The sequence below is a fragment of the Panulirus ornatus genome, chromosome 7 (genome assembly GCF_036320965.1).
Source record: "Panulirus ornatus isolate Po-2019 chromosome 7, ASM3632096v1, whole genome shotgun sequence".
Classification (NCBI taxonomy): Eukaryota; Metazoa; Arthropoda; class Malacostraca; order Decapoda; family Palinuridae; genus Panulirus; species Panulirus ornatus.
This window is the reverse complement of record NC_092230.1, coordinates 22,999,535-23,019,784: the sequence shown is the minus strand read 5'-3', so window position 1 is coordinate 23,019,784 and position 20,250 is coordinate 22,999,535. Positions and strand designations below refer to the sequence as shown.

Genomic DNA, 20,250 nt, shown 5'->3' with positions numbered 1-20,250 from the left:
AATCCCCCTGAAACAGGAAATTGTTTGGGAGTAAAGTTTAAAAGGGGTAAGAAAGTAAATTCAGAATTAAAATGGGTAAAACCCGAAATTGATGGGGAGAGATTGGGGGATTAAATTTGGGGAAATATGCACCTGGCCCTTTTAAAAAAGAAAGATCATGAAGGCAAATGTTTTGGGGGAGCAGCGAATGAGTGTGTTTTGTGGTTTTTAAGCACAAACCGGGGTTTTAGTGAGGGTGATTTTTAATGCAAAGGTGAGTAATTGGCATTTTTAGGGAATAATTTGGGATACATGGGGGGTTCAGTGTTTTTAAAAGGAAATGGTGAAGAACTTGTAGATTTATGTGCAAAAAAAAGGGCTGGTTTAGTGGGAATAAACCCGGTTTAAAAAGCGAGATATACATAAAATTTTAAAGTATGTAAGTAGGGAGAGATGGCCAGAGAGCATTATGGATTAGGGGTTAAAAAAAACAAGGGGCGCCCAAAAAAGGGACTTTTTGGGGTTAAAGGGAAAAAGTTTCAACTGGAGGGGTGTCTAAACATTTTCTTGTGGGGGGGAAGGGAAGGGGAAATTTTGAAGGGGTTTTTCCCAAAAAAAGGGGAAGAATTTGGGGGGAAAAGGGTGGTGGGGGAGTAAATGGGCTTTTTGGGGAAAACCTTTTCGAAGGAAGTACCAAAAGGGGGGAAATGAGTACAGAATGGGAAAAAGGGGAAACAAAGGAATAAAGGGGAAAGGGGGAGGAATGGGAAAGTAATTTTTTGGGAACAGTTATGGGTTGCGCAAAAGAAAGCTTGTGGCATGAAAACGTGGGAGGAGGGTTGATTTTGAAAGGGTAGGAAATGGGGGATGAAGAAAATAAGATTATTTTGGGGAAAAGAGAAGAGAGAGGGCATTTGGAAAAGATTTTTTGCCCCGGGGAAAAAATTGCAAATTGGGGGTGGGAAAATGTAAAAAGAAAAAAGGCAGGTCAAGGAAAAAGGGGCAAGAGGTGAAAAAAAGGGCAAATGAGAGTTGGGGTGAGAGAGTTTTCCCTTTAAAATTTTTGGGAGAATAAAAAGATGTTTTGGAAGGGGGGTAAATAAAGGGTAAGACAAGGGGAGCAAATTGGGGAAATTCAGTGAAGGGGGCAATGGGAGGTTTTATAAAAAATAGTGGGGAAGTGAAAAAGGGGAGGGGTGAGAAAAAGAAGGTTTGTTGAATGTGTTTGATGATAAGTGGCAATAAAAGGTGGGTTTTTTCCCAGGTGGTTTTGCAAAGTGAGGGGGGTTAGGGAAAATGATTTTGGGAAACAGAGAAAAGGTAAAAAAAGCTTTCAAAAATGAAAGCCGGCAAGGCAGCAGGTTTGGATGGATTGCAATGGAATTTATAAAAAAAAGGGGGGGACTGTATGTTGACTGGTTTTGGGAAAAGGTTTTAATTTTAAAGAAGGGAAAAGGGATTGGTTGGGGAGCAGGTTTAATTGGCGGAATGCTTGCATTTTTTTCCCTTTTACAAAGGCAAAGGGGATAAGAGTGATTCTCCCCAAAAAAAGAGGTAAAAGTTTGTTGAGTATTTCCCGGGGAAATTAAATGGGGGGGTATTGAATTTAGAGGGTGAAGGCTTTTAAAGCAAACAAATTGGGGAAGAGAGTGGGTTTAAAAAGTGGGGAGAGGATTGTAAAACAGGTGTTTTTCTTTGAAGAATGAAAAAGAAAATACTTAGAAAAGGGAAATGGATTTGTATTTAGCATTTATGGACTGGGGAAGGGATATGATAAAGTTGATAGAGATGCTTGTGGGAAAGGGTTTAAAAAATATAAAGGTGTGGAGGCAGTTTTTAGAAGCAGGAAAAAATTTTTTCGAGGGTGTAAGGCATGTGTACGTGTAGGGAAAAAGGAAAGTGAATTTGGGTTTTCCCGTGAAAGTAAAGGGTTTCGGGAGGGGGGTGTGATGTCTCCATGGTTTTTTAAATTTTTTTATGGATGGGGTTTTTTAGGGGGGTGAATGCAAGAAATTTTTGGGAAAAAGGGGCAAGTATGAAATCTGTTTTTGGGGGTGAGAGAGCTTGGGGGGGGGGGGGGAGTCAGTTGTTGTTCCCTGATGAACAGCGCTGGTGGGGTAAATTTATGTGAGAAACTGCAGAAGCTGGTGACTGAGTTTGGTAAAGTGTGTGAAAAGAAGAAAGTTAAGAGTAAATGTAAATAAGAGCAAGGTTAATAGGTACAGTAGGGTTGAGGGTCAAGTCAATTGGGAGGTAAGTTTGAATGGAGAAAAACTGGAGGAAGTAAAGTGTTTTAGATATCTGGGAGTGGATTTGGCAGCGGATGGAACCATGGAAGTGGAAGTGAATCATAGGGTGGGGGAGGGGGCGAAAGTTCTGGAAGCCTTGAAGAATGTTTGGAAGTCGAGAACATTATCTCAGAAAGCAAAAATGGGTATGTTTGAAGGAATAGTGGTTCCAACAATGTTGTATGGTTACGAAGCGTGGGCTATGGATAGAGTTGTGTGCAGGAGGTGAATGTGTCTTGGAAATGAGATGTTTGAGGACAATACGTGGTGTGAGGTGGTTTGATCGTGTAAATAAGTAAGGGTAAGAAATGAGTGGAAATAAAAAGAGTGCAGTTGAGAGAGCAGAAGAGGATGTTTTGAAATGGTTTGGTCACATAGAATGAGTGAGGAAAGATTGACAAAGAGGATATATGTGTCAGAGGTGGAGGGAACGAGGAGAAGTGGGAGACCAAATTGGAGGTGGAAAGATGGAGTGAAAAAAATTTTGAGTGATTGGGGCCTGAACATGCAGGAGGGTGAAAGGCGTGCAAGGAATAGAGTGTATTGGAACGATGTGGTATACCGGGGTCAACGTGCTGTCAATGGATTGAACCAGGCATGTGAAGCGTCTGGGTAAACCATGAAATTCTGTGGGCATTGATGTTGAAGGAGCGTGTATCGGTTCTCATTACATGACAGCTAGAGACTGAGTGAGAACGAATGTGGCCTTTGTTGTCTTTTCCTAGCGCTACCTCGCACACAATGAGGGGTAGGGGTGTTAATCCCTGTGTGGCGGAGGGTGTATGGGAAAAAATCAAGGCAGACAGTATGAATTATGTACATTTTGTATATATGTATATGTCTGTGAGTGTGTATATATAAGTTTGTACAATGAATATACAGTATGAATATTTGCGTGTGGTGGACGTGAAGTATATACATTTGTATGTGGGTGGGTTGGGCCATTCTTTCGTCTGTTTCCTTGCACTACCTCGCTAACATGGGAGACAGCAACATAGCAAAATAATAATAATAGCATATATGTATGTCTGTGTGTGTATATATATGTATACGCTGAGATGTCTCCTGCACGACAAAGGAAAATAAACAATAAATAAATAAACGTTGAGATGTATAGGTATGTATATGTGCATGTCTGGACGTGTATGTATATACATGTGCATCTAGGTGGGTTGGGCCATTCTCTCATCTGTTTCCTTGCGCTACCTCTCTAACGCAGGAGACAGCGACAAAGTAAATAAAATACATAAATAACATTCATACATCTGCCTTCATCCATTCCCTCTGACACTCTGCAAACATTAAATGGCACCTCCTCCCCCTGCACCACGCGCGAGGTACCCCAGGAAAAGGCAACAAAGGCCACATTAGTTCACACTCAGTCTCTACTGTCTGTGGTAATGCACTGAAACCACAGCTCCCTTTACACATCCAGGCCCAACAAAACTTTCCATGGTTTACCCAAGACGCTTCACATGCCCGGTTCAATCCATTGACAGCACATCGATTCTGGTATGCCACATCGTTCCAAGTCACTCTATTCCTTGCAACGCCTTCTCCCTCCTGTATGTTCAGGCCCCGGACCGCTCAAAAACTTTTCATTCCATCATTTCACACCTCCATTTTTTGGTCTCCCACTTCTCCACGATCCCTTCACCTCTGACACATATATCCTCTTTGTCCATCCACTCCTCACTCATTCTCTCCATGTGACCAAACCAATTCAATACACCCTCTTCTGCTCTCTCTACCACACTCTTTTTTATTACCAACACCTCCTCTCTTAACGAGTTCATTACTTCTTTGATCAAACACTTACCACACAAAGTCCTTAAAAAGTCTCATTTCCAACACAGCCACCCTCCTCCGAACAACCCTATCCATAGCCCATGCCTAGAAACCATATAACATTGTTGGAACCATTATTCCTTCAAACACACCCATCTTTGCCTCCGAAAAAACGTTCTGGCCTTCCACACATTCTTCAATGCTCCCAGAATCTTTGCCCACTCCCCACCCACTGACTCGCTTCTGTTTCCAAGATTCCATACGCTGAGAGTAAATGTGAATAAGAGCATGGCTATTAGGTTCATCAGGGTTGAGGGACAAGTTAATTGGGAGGCAAGTTTGAATGGAAAAAACTGGAGGAAGTGAAGTGTTTTAGATATCTGGGAGTGGATTTAGCAGCAGGTTTGGATGGCATTGCAGTGGAATTCATTAAAAGAGGGGAAGACTGTGTTGTTGACTGGTTGGTGAGAATATTCAATGTATGTATGGTTCATGGTGAAGTGCCTGAGGATTGGCAGAATGCATGCAATAGTGCCACTGTACAAAGGCAGAGTGGATGAAGGTGAAGGCTCAAATTACCGAGGTATAAGTTTGTTCAGTATTCCTGGGAAATTATATGGGAGGGTATTGATTGAGAGGGTGAAGGCATGTACAGAGCATCAGATTGGGGAACCCCCCCCCATGCAGTGTGGTTTCAGAAGTGGTAGAGGATGTGTGGATCAGGTGTTTGCTTTGAAGAATGTATGTGAGAAATACTTAGAAAAGCAAATGGATTTGTATGTAGCATTTATGGATCTGGAGAAGGCATATGATGATAGAGTTGATAGAGATGCTCTGTGGAAGGTATTAAGAATATATGGTGTGGGAGGCAAGCTGTTTAGAAGCAGTGTTGATATAGTTTTTATTTGAAGATGTTAGGCTTGTGTACGCCTGTAGGAAGAGAGGAAAGTGATTGGTTCTCAGTGAATGTAGGTTTGCAGCAGGGGTGTGTGATGTTTCCATGGTTGTTTAATTTGTTTATGGATGGGGTTGTTAGGGAGGTGAATGCAAGAGTTTTGGAAAGAGGGGCAAGTATGCAGTCTGTTGTGGATGAGAGAGCTTGGGAAGTGAGTCAATTGTTTGCTGATGATACAGCGCTGGTGGCTGATTCATGTGAGAAACTGCAGAAGCTAGTGACTGACTTTTAGTAAAGTGTGTGAAAGATGAAAGCTGAGAGTAAATGTGAATAAGAGTAAGGTTATTAGGTACAGTAGGGTTGAGGGTCAAGTCAATTGGGAGGTAAGTTTGAATGGAGAAAAACTGGAGGAAGTGAAGTGTTTTAGATATCTGGGAGTGGATTTGGCAGCGGATGGAACCATGGAAGTGGAAGTGAATCATAGGGTGGGGGAGGGGGGCGAAAATTCTGGAGCCTTGAAGAATGTGTGGAAGTTGAGAACATTATCTAGGAAAGTTAAAATGGGTATGTTTGAAGGAAAAGTGGTTCCAACAATGTTGTAATGGCCGCGAGGCGTGGGCTATGGATAGAGTTGTGTGCAGGAGGGTGGATGTGCTGGAAATGAGATGTTTGAGGACAATACGTGGTGTGAGGTGGTTCATCAAGTAATAATAGGATAATAGAGATGTGTGGTAATAAAAAGAGTGTGGTTGAGAGAGCAGAAGAGGGTATTTTGAAATGGTTTGGTCACATAGAATGAGTGAGGAAAGATTGACAAAGAGGATATATGTGTCAGAGGTGGAGGGAACGAGGAGAAGTGGAGGCCAAATTGGAGGTGGAAAGATGGAGTGAAAAAAATTTTGAGTGATCAGGGCCTAAACATTGAGGAGGGTGAAAGGCGTGCAAGGAATAGAGTGTATTGGAACGATGTGGTATACCGGGGTCGATGTGCTGTCAATGGATTGAACCAGGGCATGTGAAGTGTCTGGGGTAAACCATGGAAAGTTCTGTGGGGGCCTGATGTGGAAAGAGAGCTGTGGTTTCAGTGCATCATACATGACAGCTAGAGACTGAGTGAGAACGAATGTGGCCTTTGTTGTCTTTTCCTAGCACTACTCGCACACATGAGGGGGGAGGGTGTTGTTATTCCATGTGTTTTAGGGTGGTAATGGGAATGAATAAAGGCAGACAGTATGAATTATGTACATGGGTATATATGTATATGTCTGTGTGTGTATATATATGTATACATTGAGATGTATAGGTATGTATATGTGCAGGTCTGGACGTGTATGTATATACATTTGTATGTGGGTGGGTTGGGCCATTCTTTCGTCCGTTTCCTTGCGCTACCTCGCAAACGCAGGAGACAGTGACAAAGCAAAATACTAATAATAATAAACATAAGTATACACCATATGCCTATAGGTAGGAGAGTGGCCAGAGAGCATTACTGGATTAGGTGTTAATTGACAGGCGCGCAAAAGAGAGACTTTTGGATGTTAATGTGGAAAGAGTTGCAACTGGAGGGATCTCTGTTCATTATCTTGTGGAGAAGAAGGTGATGATTTGTAGAGGTTTTTCAGAAAAGAAGAGAGAATGTTGGGGTGAAGAGAATGGTGAGAGTAAGTGAGCTTGGAAGGACACTTGTCTGAGGAAGTACCAGGAGAGACTGAGTACAGAATGGAAAAAGGTGAGAACAAAGGACGTAAGGGGAGTGGGGAGGAATGGGATGTATTTAGGGAAGCAGTGATGGCTTGCGCAAAAGATGCTTGTGGCATGAGAAGCGTGGGAGGTGGGCAGATTAGAAAGGGTAAAGTGGTGGGATGAAGAAGTAAGATTATTAGAGAAAGAGAAGAGAGAGGTATTTGGACGATTTTTTGCAGGGAAATAATGCAAATGAGTGGGAGATGTATAAAAGAAAGAGGCAGGAGGTCAAGAGAAAGGTGCAAGAGGTGAAAAAGAGGGCAAATGAGAGTTGGGGTGAGAGAGTATCATTAAATTTTAGGGAGAATAAAAAGATGTTTTGGAAGGAGGTAAATAAAGTGCATAAGAACAAGGCGAACAAGGCGAACAAATGGGCACATAAATGAAGGGGGCTAATGGGAGGTGATAAAAAGTAGTGGTGATGTGAAGAGGAGATGGAGCAAGTATTTTGAAGGTTTGTTTGTTTTGGTCAAGGTGGTGTGCAAAGTGAGAGGGTTAGGGAAAATGATTTGGTAAACAGAGAAGAGGTAGTAAAAGCTTTGCGGAAGATGAAAGCCGGCAAGGCAGCAGGTTTGGATGGTATTGCAGTGGAATTTATAAAAAAGGGGGTGACTGTGTTGTTGACTGGTTCTTAAGGTTATTTAAAGTATGTATCGACTCATGGTGAGGTGCCTGAGGATTGACGGAATGCTTGCATAGTGCCATTGTACAAAGGCAAAGGGGATAAGAGTGAGTGCTCAAATTAAAGAGGTATAAGTTTGTTCAGTATTCCTGGGAAATTATATGGGAGGGCTTTGAGTGAGTGGGTGAAGGCAATGTACAGAGCATCAAATGGGGGGGTTTCAGAAGTGGTAGAGGATGTGTGGATCAGGTGTTTGCTTTGAAGAATGTATGAGAAATACTTAGAAAAGCAAATGGATTTGTATGTAGCATTTATGGATCTGGAGAAGGCATATGATGATAGAGTTGATAGAGATGCTCTGTGGAAGGTATTAAGAATATATGGTGTGGGAGGTAAGTTTGCTAAAAGCAGTGAAAAGTTTCTGTCAAGGATGTAAGGCATGTGTACGTGTAGGAAGAGAGGAAAGTGATTGGTTCTCAGTGAATGTCAGCTTGTAGCAGGGCTGCGTGATGTCTCCATGGTGTTTAATTTGTTTACGGATGGGGTTGTTAGGGAGGTGAATGCAAGACTTTTGGAAAGAGGGGCAAGTATGCAGTCTGTTGTGGATGAGAGAGCTTGGGAAGTGAGTCAGTTGTTGTTCGCTGATGATAGAGCACTGGTGGCTGATTCGGGTGAGGAACTGCAGAAGCTGGTGACTGAGTTTGGTAAAGTGTGTGAAAGAGGAAAGCTGAGAGTAAATGTGAATAAGAGTAAGGTTATTAGGTACAGTAGGGTTGAGGGACAAGTCAACTGGGAGGTAAGGATGCGAACATGGAAGAAGAAGTGAGTCACAGAGTGGGGGAGGGGGCAAAAGTTCTGGAGTGTTGAAAAATGTGTTGGAAGTCGGATGAACGTTACTTGCGTAAACAAAAATGGGTATGTTTGAAGGAATAGTGGTTCCAACAATGTTATAAGGTTGCGAGGCTTGGACTATAGATAGGGTTATGCGGAGGAGGGTGGATATGCTGGAAATGAGATGTTTGAGGACAATCTTTTGTGGTGGTGAGTGGTTTGATCGAGTAAGTAATAAAAGGGCTTAAGAGAGATGTGTGGTAATAAAAAGAGTGTGGTTGAGAGAGCAGAAGAGGGTATTTTGAAATGGTTTGGTCACATGGAGAGAAATGAGTGAGGAAAGATTGACAAAGAGGATATATGTGTCATAGGTGAGGGAACGAGGAGAAGTGGGAGACCAAATTGGAGGTGGAAGGATAGAGTGAAAAAGATTTTGAGTGAGGCATGGGGCTTCTCCTCGTGTCTGCAAACAAATGCACTTGGTGAAAGGTATGCAAGGAATCAAAGTGAATTGGAACGATGTGGTATACCGGGGTCGATGTGCTGTCAATGGATTGAACCAGGGCATGTGAAGCATCAGGGTAAACCATGGAAAGTCTTGTGGGGCCTGAATGTGGAAAGAGAGCTGTGGTTTCAGTGCATCATACATGACAGCTAGAGACTGAGTGAGAACGAATGTGGCCTTTGTTGTCTTTCCCTAGCCCACTACTCTAGTGCAAATGACCCCCCACCCGCGGCGACGTAAGGCTCCCCCCCCCCCCCCCCCACCCCCCCCCCCCCCCCCCCCCCCCCCCCCCCACCCCCCCCCCCCCCCCCCCCCCCCCCCCCCCCCCCCCCCCCCCCACCCCCCCCCCCCCCCCCCCCCCCCCCCCACCCCCCCCCCCCCCCCCACCCCCCCCCCCCCCCACCCCCCCTCTCTTGTGTGTGTGGTTTATATATTTGTGTTGTACAATGAGTATGCTAACAGGTATGTATATTTGCGTGTGTGGACGTGTATGTATATACATGTGCATCTAGGTGGGTTGGGCCATTCTTTCGTCCGTTTCCTTGCGCTACCTCGCAAACGCAGGAGACAGTGACAAAGCAAAATAATAATAATACATATATGTATGTCTGTGTGTGTATATATATGTATACATTGAGATGTATAGGTATGTATATGTGCAGGTCTGGACGTGTATGTATATACATGTGCATCTAGGTGGGTTGGGCCATTCTTTCGTCCGTTTCCTTGCGCTACCTCGCAAACGCAGGAGACAGTGACAAAGCAAAATAATAATAATACATATATGTATGTCTGTGTGTGTATATATATGTATACATTGAGATGTATAGGTATGTATATGTGCAGGTCTGGACGTGTATGTATATACATTTGTATGTGGGTGGGTTGGGCCATTCTTTCGTCCGTTTCCTTGCGCTACCTCGCAAACGCAGGAGACAGTGACAAAGCAAAATAATAATAATACATATATGTATGTCTGTGTGTGTATATATATGTATACGCTGAGATGTCTCCTGCACGACAAAGGAAAATAAACAATAAATAAATAAACGTTGAGATGTATAGGTATGTATATGTGCAGGTCTGGACGTGTATGTATATACATGTGCATCTAGGTGGGTTGGGCCATTCTTTCGTCCGTTTCCTTGCGCTACCTCGCAAACGCAGGAGACAGTGACAAAGCAAAATAATAATAATACATATATGTATGTCTGTGTGTGTATATATATGTATAACATTTGTATGTGGGTGGGTTGGGCCATTCTTTCGTCCGTTTCCTTGCGCTACCTCGCAAACGCAGGAGACAGTGACAAAGCAAAATAATAATAATACATATATGTATGTCTGTGTGTGTATATATATGTATAACATTTGTATGTGGGTGGGTTGGGCCATTCTTTCGTCCGTTTCCTTGCGCTACCTCGCAAACGCAGGAGACAGTGACAAAGCAAAATAATAATAATACATATATGTATGTCTGTGTGTGTATATATATGTATACATTGAGATGTATAGGTATGTATATGTGCAGGTCTGGACGTGTATGTATATACATGTGCATCTAGGTGGGTTGGGCCATTCTTTCGTCCGTTTCCTTGCGCTACCTCGCAAACGCAGGAGACAGTGACAAAGCAAAATAATAATAATACATATATGTATGTCTGTGTGTGTATATATATGTATACATTGAGATGTATAGGTATGTATATGAGCTGTGTGTGGACGTGTATGTATATACATGTGCATCTAGGTGGGTTGGGCCATTCTTTCGTCCGTTTCCTTGCGCTACCTCGCAAACGCAGGAGACAGTGACAAAGCAAAATAATAATAATACATATATGTATGTCTGTGTGTGTATATATATGTATACATTGAGATGTATAGGTATGTATATGTGCAGGTCTGGACGTGTATGTATATACATGTGCATCTAGGTGGGTTGGGCCATTCTTTCGTCCGTTTCCTTGCGCTACCTCGCAAACGCAGGAGACAGTGACAAAGCAAAATAATAATAATACATATATGTATGTCTGTGTGTGTATATATATGTATAACATTTGTATGTGGGTGGGTTGGGCCATTCTTTCGTCTGTTTCCTTGCACTACCTCGCTAACATGGGAGACAGCAACATAGCAAAAATAATAATAATACATATATGTATGTCTGTGTGTGTATATATATGTATACATTGAGATGTATAGGTATGTATATGTGCAGGTCTGGACGTGTATGTATATACATTTGTATGTGGGTGGGTTGGGCCATTCTTTCGTCTGTTTCCTTGCACTACCTCGCTAACATGGGAGACAGCAACATAGCAAAATAATAATAATAGCATATATGTATGTCTGTGTGTGTATATATATGTATACGCTGAGATGTCTCCTGCACGACAAAGGAAAATAAACAATAAATAAATAAACGTTGAGATGTATAGGTATGTATATGATGCATGTATGGGCGTGTATGTATTTACAGAGCAATGTGCATCTAGGTGGGTTGGGCCATTCTCTCATCTGTTTCCTTGCGCTACCTCTCTAACGCAGGAGACAGCGACAAAGTATAATAAATAAATAAATAACATTCATACATGCTGCCTTCATCCATTCCCTCTGACACTCTGCTAAACATGAAATGGCACCCTCCTCCCCCTGCACACGCGCGAGGTAGCACCAGGAAAAGGCAACAAAGGCCACATTAGTTCACACTCAGTCTCTAGCTGTCATGTGTAATGCACTGAAACCACAGCTCCCTTTACACATCCAGGCCCAACAAAACTTTCCATGGTTTACCCAAGACGCTTCACATGCCCTGGTTCAATCCATTGACAGCACATCGATTCTGGTATGCCACATCGTTCCAATTCACTCTATTCCTTGCACGCCTTTCACCCTCCTGTATGTTCAGGCCCCGACCGCTCAAAAACTTTTTCATTCCATCATTTCACACCTCCAATTTGGTCTCCCACTTCTCCTCGTTCCCTTCACCTCTGACACATATATCCTCTTTGTCCATCACTCCTCACTCATTCTCTCCATGTGACCAAACCATTTCAATACACCCTCTTCTGCTCTCTCTACCACACTCTTTTTATTACCACACCTCTCTCTTACGAGTTCATTACTTACTTGATCAAACCACTTGACAACACATATTGTCCTTAAAAATCTCATTTCCAACACAGCCACCCTCCTCCGAACAACCCTATCCATAGCCCATGCCTAGAAACCATATAACATTGTTGGAACCATTATTCCTTCAAACACACCCATCTTTGCTCTCCGAGAAAACGTTCTGGCCTTCCACACATTCTTCAATGCTCCCAGAATCTTTGCCCACTCCCCCACCCACTGACTCGCTTCTGTTTCCAAGATTCCATACGCTGAGAGTAAATGTGAATAAGAGCATGGCTATTAGGTTCATCAGGGTTGAGGGACAAGTTAATTGGGAGGCAAGTTTGAATGGAAAAAACTGGAGAAAGTGAAGCGTTTTCGATATCTGGGAGTGGATTTAGCAGCAGGTTTGGATGGCATTGCAGTGGAATTCATTAAAAGAGGGGAAGACTGTGTTGTTGACTGGTTGGTGAGAATATTCAATGTATGTATGGTTCATGGTGAAGTGCCTGAGGATTGGCAGAATGCATGCAATAGTGCCACTGTACAAAGGCAGAGTGGATGAAGGTGAATGCTCAAATTACAGAGGTATAAGTTTGTTCAGTATTCCTGGGAAATTATATGGGAGGGTATTGATTGAGAGGGTGAAGGCATGTAAGGAGCATCAGATTAGGGAAGAACAGTGTGGTTTCAGAAGTGGTAGAGCGTGTGTGGATCAGGTGTATGGATTTGTATGTAGCATTTACAGATCTGGAGAAGGCATATGATCGAGTTGATAGAGATGCTCTGTGGAAGGTATTAAGAGTATATGATGTTTGAAGCAAGTTGCTAGAAGCAGTGAGAAGTTTTTATCGAGGATGTAAAGCACGTACGAGTGGGAAGATAGGAAAGTGATTGGTTTCCAGCGAATGTTGGTTTGCGGCAGGGGTGCATGAGGTCTCCATGGTTGTTGAATTTGTTTATGGATGGGGTTGTTAGGGAGGTGAATGCAAGACTTTTGGAAAGAGAGGCAAGTATGCAGTCTGTTGTGGATGAGAGGGCTTGGGAAGTGAGTCTGTTGTTGTACAATGATGATACAGCACTGGTGGCTGATTCGGGTGAGAAGCTGCTGAAGCTGGTGACTGAGTTTGGTAAAGTGTGTGAAAGATGAAAGCTGAGAGTAAATGTGAATAAGAGCCAGGTCATTAGTTTCAGTAGGGTTAAGGGGCAAGTTAATTGGGAGGTAAGTTTGAATGGAGAAAAGCTGGAGGAAGGGAAGCGTTTTGGATATCTGGGAGTGAATTTACCAGCAGATGGAACCATTGAAGCGGAAGTGAGTAACAGGGTGGAGGAGGGGGGGAAGGTTCTGGGAGCGTTGAAGAACGTGTGGAAGGCAAGAGTGTTATCTCAGAGAGCAAAAATAGATATGTTTGGAGGAATAGTAGTTCCAACAATGTTATAAGGTTGCGAGGCTTGGACTATAGATAGGGTTATGCGGAGGAGGGTGGAGGTGTTGGAAATGAAATGTTTGAGGACACTGTGTGTTGTCAGGTGGTTTGATCAAGTAAGTGATGAAAGGGTAAGAGGAATGTGTGGTTATAAGAAATGTGTGATTGAGACATATAGAGAGAATGAGAGAGGAAAGACTGACAAAGGATATATGTGTCAGAGGTGGAAGGAACAAGGAGGAGCAGGCAACCAAATTGGAGGTGGAAGGATGGAGTAAAAAATATTTTGAGCAATTGGGGCCTGAACATGCAGGAGGGTGATAGGCGAGCTAGGAATAGAATGAATTGGAACGATGTGGTATACCAGGGTCAATGTACTGTCAATGGATTCAACCAGGGCATGTGAAGCGTCTGGAGTAAACCATGGAAAAATCTGTGGGGTGTGGATGTGGAAAGGGAACTGTGGTTTCAGTTCATTACACATGACAGATAGAGACTGAGCGTGAACAAATGTGACCTTTTTCGCTTCCTGATGCTACCTCGCTGGAGGAGGATGGGGGAAATGCTCTTTCCTGGGTGGCGGGGTGGTGACAAGAATGGATGAAGGCAGTAGGTATGAATTTGTACATGTGTATATATGTGTATGTATGTATACGGTGAAATGTATACGTATGTATATTCCTATGAATATGAAACATGATAAGTTCCGAAGTGCACTTTCGTGTACTAATCAGATCATCAGGGGAGATAAGTCAGTTGATATACATCTAAGAGACGAAGCCATAACACCATTTGGTAAACATGCGATTGTCCAAGCCAGACAACAAGCATTCATAAACTTATCATTTTACAAATTTTATCAACAATAAAGTTATCTAACTTGTATAGACCATCACTAATATTAAGATAATAATTCTTTGTGTATTAAATAATAGAAGATTCAATGATATTTCTCATGGTGTTAGAGTTAGTAACTTAGATGGCATTACTCCAGTCAATACAATGATCATAGTTTTTAACGTGATTAAACAAGGCATTTGATTCTTGTCCTGTTCTTATACTATATTTATGTTGCTTAAGTCTACCAGAAAGATCCTTACCATTCTGCCCAACATAGAATTTATCACAATTTCCACATGGCACTTTATAGATGCATCCAAGAGAATTTTCTGGTGAATTCCTAGATTAAGATATTCTTTATTGTATTATTGTTGCAGAAGGCCATTCTTCATCTGTTTCCTTGCACTACCTTGCAGATCCGGGAAACAGCAAGTATAATAATACTTAACACTGATTTTCACCATGACCAACTGTATCAATTAGCTGAATGAAACATGTGATCAACTGTAATAATTGGATGAATGAAATGTTTAGAGAAAAAGTGGAGGTATAATAAATGTATGGCCCTTCCATCCTCAAGTAACTGAATAGCCCTGTCCTACAATATATATCACTTATCACTTGACTCTGTCATACACTTTCTCCAGATCCATAAAAGCTGCATACAACTTCTTACCATTCACTAAGTACTTTCCATTGGTCATCTTTACTACAAAAATCTGATCCACACATCCACTACCTTTCCTAAAATCCCCTTGTTCTTCACTTATTCTGCATTCAGTCACTTCCATTTAAACTCACATCCCAAATAATGTGCTAAACCTACTAACCATGCTTTTGTTCATATTTACTCTCAACTTTCTCCTTTCACACATTCTTCCACAGTCAGACTCCAATCTCCGCAGTTTCTCACTCGAATCTGCCACCGGTTTCATCATCAACCAGCAACTGACTCATTTCCTCAGGCCCCACCTCACCCCTACAGACTGCAGTGAATTACGAGAAATCAATATAACATTCATTAAGGGAAAAGACTTGAAATGTTGTAACTGATATATTACAATATCATGAGAGCAGGGCTATAAGTGAGACTAGATAATAATGCATTTCTCAAAATCCTTCGTCTGTGGTGTTGCATTGCTTCACTTAAAAAGTGGTAATATAATTTTTCTATCATGGGTACAAGAAAGTGTTTTCATCACACTTCCCAACAAAAGTAATAGGAAAAGAAATATCTATTCATGGAAGGGAAATCATCTGTGATTTTACAAGAGGCTTGTGGCCAGGATGAGTTAAAAGATATGACTTTCTGCCAAGATAGATAAGCCTGTAGATAAAGCACAGATAGACCACTCATACTAGAGTATCATATAAGATATTTTCATTTAACATACAACAAATTTTCATTTTATGAATACAGCATATATCAAAAAATTTTCATTTTCAACAGTCATTAAAAAACAAATACCGGAAAAAAGTCCATCTTTGTTTACATTCTTTATGACAGTTGTGAAGAGCCTGATATAATTCGCGTAAGTTCAGTATAAGTCACTTATCTTCAATGTGCACTTCAAGAACATTTCAAACCCATCATGTCTGGAAAATGGCTTGCAAGTATGAGTACGGGTAAAGCATCAAAGGTGCCCAAGAAAGTGAATAATATTGACTTAAAAATGAAAGTGATACACAGGGTCGAGGCAGGTTTGCATCAGATACACATGGGTCAGTTGCTTAGATTAGCTTCCCCTTACCATTAAAACACATACAGTGAGTGGTTAAAAAGAACTAGCCAGTCCTCCACATCCTATGTTGCAATGAATTATTCTAACACAAGGAATACATCACTTAAGACGATAGAGAGCAGGCCAGGAAGATATAGGACTGTTAGAGAGCACACTGCAAGTTCTATACATTAACAATAATTTCTTTTTATCAACCTATCAGTGTAAGAATTGAAAATGTCATAAACACATCTCCATAAGCACCATATCATAATGTCCCCTTTTTAATGGATTCCACTTAACAAGCATTGCTTAAGAATGCTTGTTACAAGAGGCCTCTTATAACACTCCACGAATGTTTTAGCAAAATCTAGGGAAAACACTAACTATTCATCACCCTTGTATTAAGGTTTCACAAATGTCTGTACTGAACTTGAATTTGCACTTGTGAAATTTAACTTGGTAAAAATCCATGCTGGTCTCTGTGGATGGATTGAAACAGGTTTTGAGGTGCCTGACCCTGAACTTTCACGAAGATGAGAGGCATACATGGGATACAGGAAACATGAGTGATGTGGTATATGAGCTAAAACAGGGCATGAGAAGCAGTTAGGAGAAACCAAGGGATTCATCTGTGGGATTTGGCTATCAATGAAGGGTTCTAGTTTTGGTGCACTGTATATGACACAGAGTATATGTCACCAAATGAGGCATATCTTTAGTCTGTTCTTCCTGGTACTAGAGAGAGAGAGAGAGAGAGAGAGAGAGAGAGAGAGAGAGAGAGAGAGAGAGAGAGAGAGAGAGAGAGAGAGAGAGAGAATTATCTTTCAAGTTAAACTTTTCTATAAGTAACATAAAAATCTAACTAGCAAGAACGTGTCTTATCTTTCAATACATCAGATACCTAAAACTGAATTTTGTGTGCATTATAGGCTATGTTGGCTGCCCATAGGTGGCACCCAAATAAAAAGACGAGTCCTTGGAGGTGCCTGGATGCCCCATAAACCTGCCTATGACCAAAGTGGGTGGTTGTGCACCTTTTCTTGGGACCTACTAATTCGTGGCATCCACACCCATCACTGTCATGGCTTCACTACATCCATGCCATCCTACTATGACCTTGCCAATATAGTAAAAAAATGATTTTTTTCTAAAATAAATGCTTAAATCTTAAAAGATACACTAAAATTGATAAATATTTCTGCACCTAATCATTTACAACATAAGCTTTGAAAGTTTATGGAACTGTCATATATAGGATTGATTAATACAGTGACAATGTTTTCCTTAACTAGGAATAGCCAAGTCTTAATTCTTGATGTAAAAAATTTCTTTTCTATCTTGTGCACCTTTACATAAAGTGAAAAAAAGGAAGCTTTGCAATTTCTTTGCACACAGGGGAAGGATGAAGAAAATTAATTGCACATAAGGCTTAAATATGGCCAGTGGATGACAAGACATGTAAACTGCTGGGAAATTGGTGACCAAAGGGCTCAAGCTGATTTCCACTGCTATTTATAACATTCATAACAATATTAGATTTCATGTAATAGCATCATTCAGCCTATCAAAATTAAACTGTTTTTGTCTGCAAAAACAAATCTTATTTCTAAACATTTCTACCCCCATCCACAAATGTACTATCCTGAGGAAGATTTTAGTCAAATAAAAAGTGCAAACTAATTGTTACTTTTTAAGACTGCTTTTGTTGAAAAGGAAACTATTTCAAGTACTGTATTCATATTCTACATGCATAACAAACAGTAAAACTATACCTATCTATCTACACATACCTGGTTTCAAAAATTTTGGTTTGAGAGACATTGTTGAAAGCACTACCAATTTCTATACCAATTCTTTAGTTTAATTGTCGCGTGTTTTTGTTGAACACTGCAATACCTGAAACAGAATGTAATGCATAAGCATAAAAAATCAAAACATTCTTTGTAATTCAAAACAAAGCTGCACAATACAGTTCATGGACACTAACTTTCAGTTAAGTAACTTCTCAGTATTCTACTGCATTGTAATTCAGGAATACCAACTTCAACCTAACTTGAAGACAATATCTATACTTATCATACATCACAGTGCAGAAATATGTCTGTTCATTATCAAGTGTACACAGGAAAGCTTACATGATGGAAATCAAAATATGAGAAAGCTAGTGCAATACAATGTCTGCTGAAAATGAAATGACAATAATCTAAAGGACCCTCAATATATAAAAAAGGCCAACCTGTTGCACCTAGGGGCCCCAAATTCTGGACTTGGATACTTCTGAATCTGGGCCAGGTTTAGGCCACCGCTTTTTAGCCTTAAAGGACATTTTGAAGACACTAAAGATTAACAGAAGCCACCCCAGCTTTATGGACTACACTTAGTTCACTGAACATATTCAAAATAGGCAACATACAAGCCTCATATTATAAACAAGATACTTCAGGATCAAATGCAGGACCCAAGAGTGCCAGATTAGATCTATCCTTTAAGGCCAAGAAAAGCCAACTTTCAAGGTACAGAATTATTACAGCTACACATGGAACCTAAAGGCCCCATGTCTGGACAAGGTCCTCAGCTACCACATGCTGACCTTGTAGGATGTTTTCAGGCCAATAAAAGCCATTCCAACCTTATGCATTACCTTGTTTACTGCACTTACTCAAAATATGCAACTTAGGTGTTTCAAATCACAACAAATGTACCTCAGGATCAAAGGCAGTATTCAAGGATACTACAGCAAGGCCATAACTCCTCTACATCTCTAGGTGAATATTTACACAAGCTGAGGAATGCCTCTAGATGGATACTTATGCATCAAGTTTTGCACCTCAATTTCAAGGCCATGAACCAAACCTGGGAAGTGGCCTAGGAGGCACTGGGTGACAATTTCTCCCCACACTTGGCCACCCTCCAGCCTTACTGAGAGCACACAGTTTGCAAGTTTTCTAGAAAGGAAACCTAGTGACTTTTAGTGAGATTTAGAGAAACATGCACATGATCCTGAATTATGTGATGGTGATGTTCTGTTGCTAAAACCTAAAAGTGATCTCAACAACACAGTGTCTGACTATGTAGACTCTATTCTATTGTTGGGGTAACCCCCCTTGAGGGAGTTCCAGAAAGAATCAGGCATCAGATACAGATAGATGTGCTGAAACACATTCATAACTTTTATCAATCATTAAAGTGAAAACAGTAGATGAAATATACTTGTGATTTTTTCATCATTATATGAATAACTTTTGAACTGCACATCTAGTTACATCTTTTAACTTAAAAGTGAATTTTAAGGGTTGGAAAGGATAACTTAGTGGGATGTTTCAAGGTTTAAGGAAAAAAAAAAAAAAAGGCTATCTTTCAAGGTTCAAACTTACAAAGGCCCTAAATTTTAGGTGTAGGTAGTTCAGAATCTGGGAAAAGTTTTAATCAACTGCATATTGAGCTGAAAGGACATTTTGAGGTAACCAGAATACATCCCATGCTCATAGATTGCATTTATTTAACATATTCACCCAATACAGGTGACCTACCAGCCTTATCTTATAATGAAAAGTACCCAAAGACTGGCCTTAAAGGCTAATTAACATCACCTTTGAAGATTTAGGCTTATAAAGGCTTCAAATACCACATAAAAGCTCAAATTCTTGACACGAGTACTTTAGAAACTGGGCAAGGTCTCAAAGTACAGCACATTGGCTTCAAAAGCCATTCCAAGTCTACTAAAGCCCACCAAATGACACCCTAGCATAACAGATTACACTTAGTTTACACCACTATCTATCTATCTATCTACATTTCTGACACCCGTTCCCTCTGGGAACTCCCATCAAGGGGGTGACCCACAGCAAAAGAGTCTCCACTTACCCCTGTCCTTACATACCTCCATCGCATACACCATTCCACGCATTCTTCCTCTGTTTCTTTCCCTCCAGTATTCTTCCACCTTATTTCCATATGTCAAAGGAGGTCTTCCATTTACATCAATCTCTCTAATTGTACCAACTTACATTCTCCTTGTAAACTTCCAGTCTTGCTATTCCTTGCCATACCACATCTCTCATACACCATTTCACATTTCTTTCTTCATTCCATCTAGTCACACCACATGCTCTTCTCAAATAGCTCACTTCCAGAGCCTGGATTCTTGACCCCTGTGCCTCATTCCATGTCCATGTTTCGACTGCATAGATCAAGGCTGCGAGGATTATGCTGTCCCTTAATCCTCCATTCACTTCCATACTTACACCTCCACCCTTCATTATTCTATTAAGGAACCCTAAGACAGCTCCCAAGTACATTCTTCCCCCCTCCCCTCCATATCCACAGCATAATTTAGTACATTTTCTTCTTTCACTCTATTTGGTTTTCCAAAATCTATACTTTCACTCTGTTTCTTTTCAAACCATTACTTTACTTTTACTTGCATTTACTTTCAATTTCCTCAGCTTGCACACACAAAAAAACTTATAACCTTCTGCAACTCTTCTCCGC

The 20,250-nt window shown here is 41.1% G+C and overlaps 1 protein-coding gene across 2 annotated transcripts in view; it reads right to left on the bottom strand.

Annotated features, from left to right (window-relative positions):
- The window catches only part of LOC139749453 (probable ATP-dependent RNA helicase DHX35), a 206,168-nt gene that overhangs the window by 162,038 nt on the left and 23,880 nt on the right, over positions 1-20,250 (bottom strand). For both annotated transcript variants that reach the window (XM_071663332.1, XM_071663334.1), the window contains exon 2: positions 17,550-17,655. In XM_071663332.1, coding sequence (XP_071519433.1) covers positions 17,550-17,580 — 31 coding nt within the window. In that variant the 5' untranslated portion in view covers positions 17,581-17,655. The remainder of the gene's footprint in view (positions 1-17,549; positions 17,656-20,250) is intronic.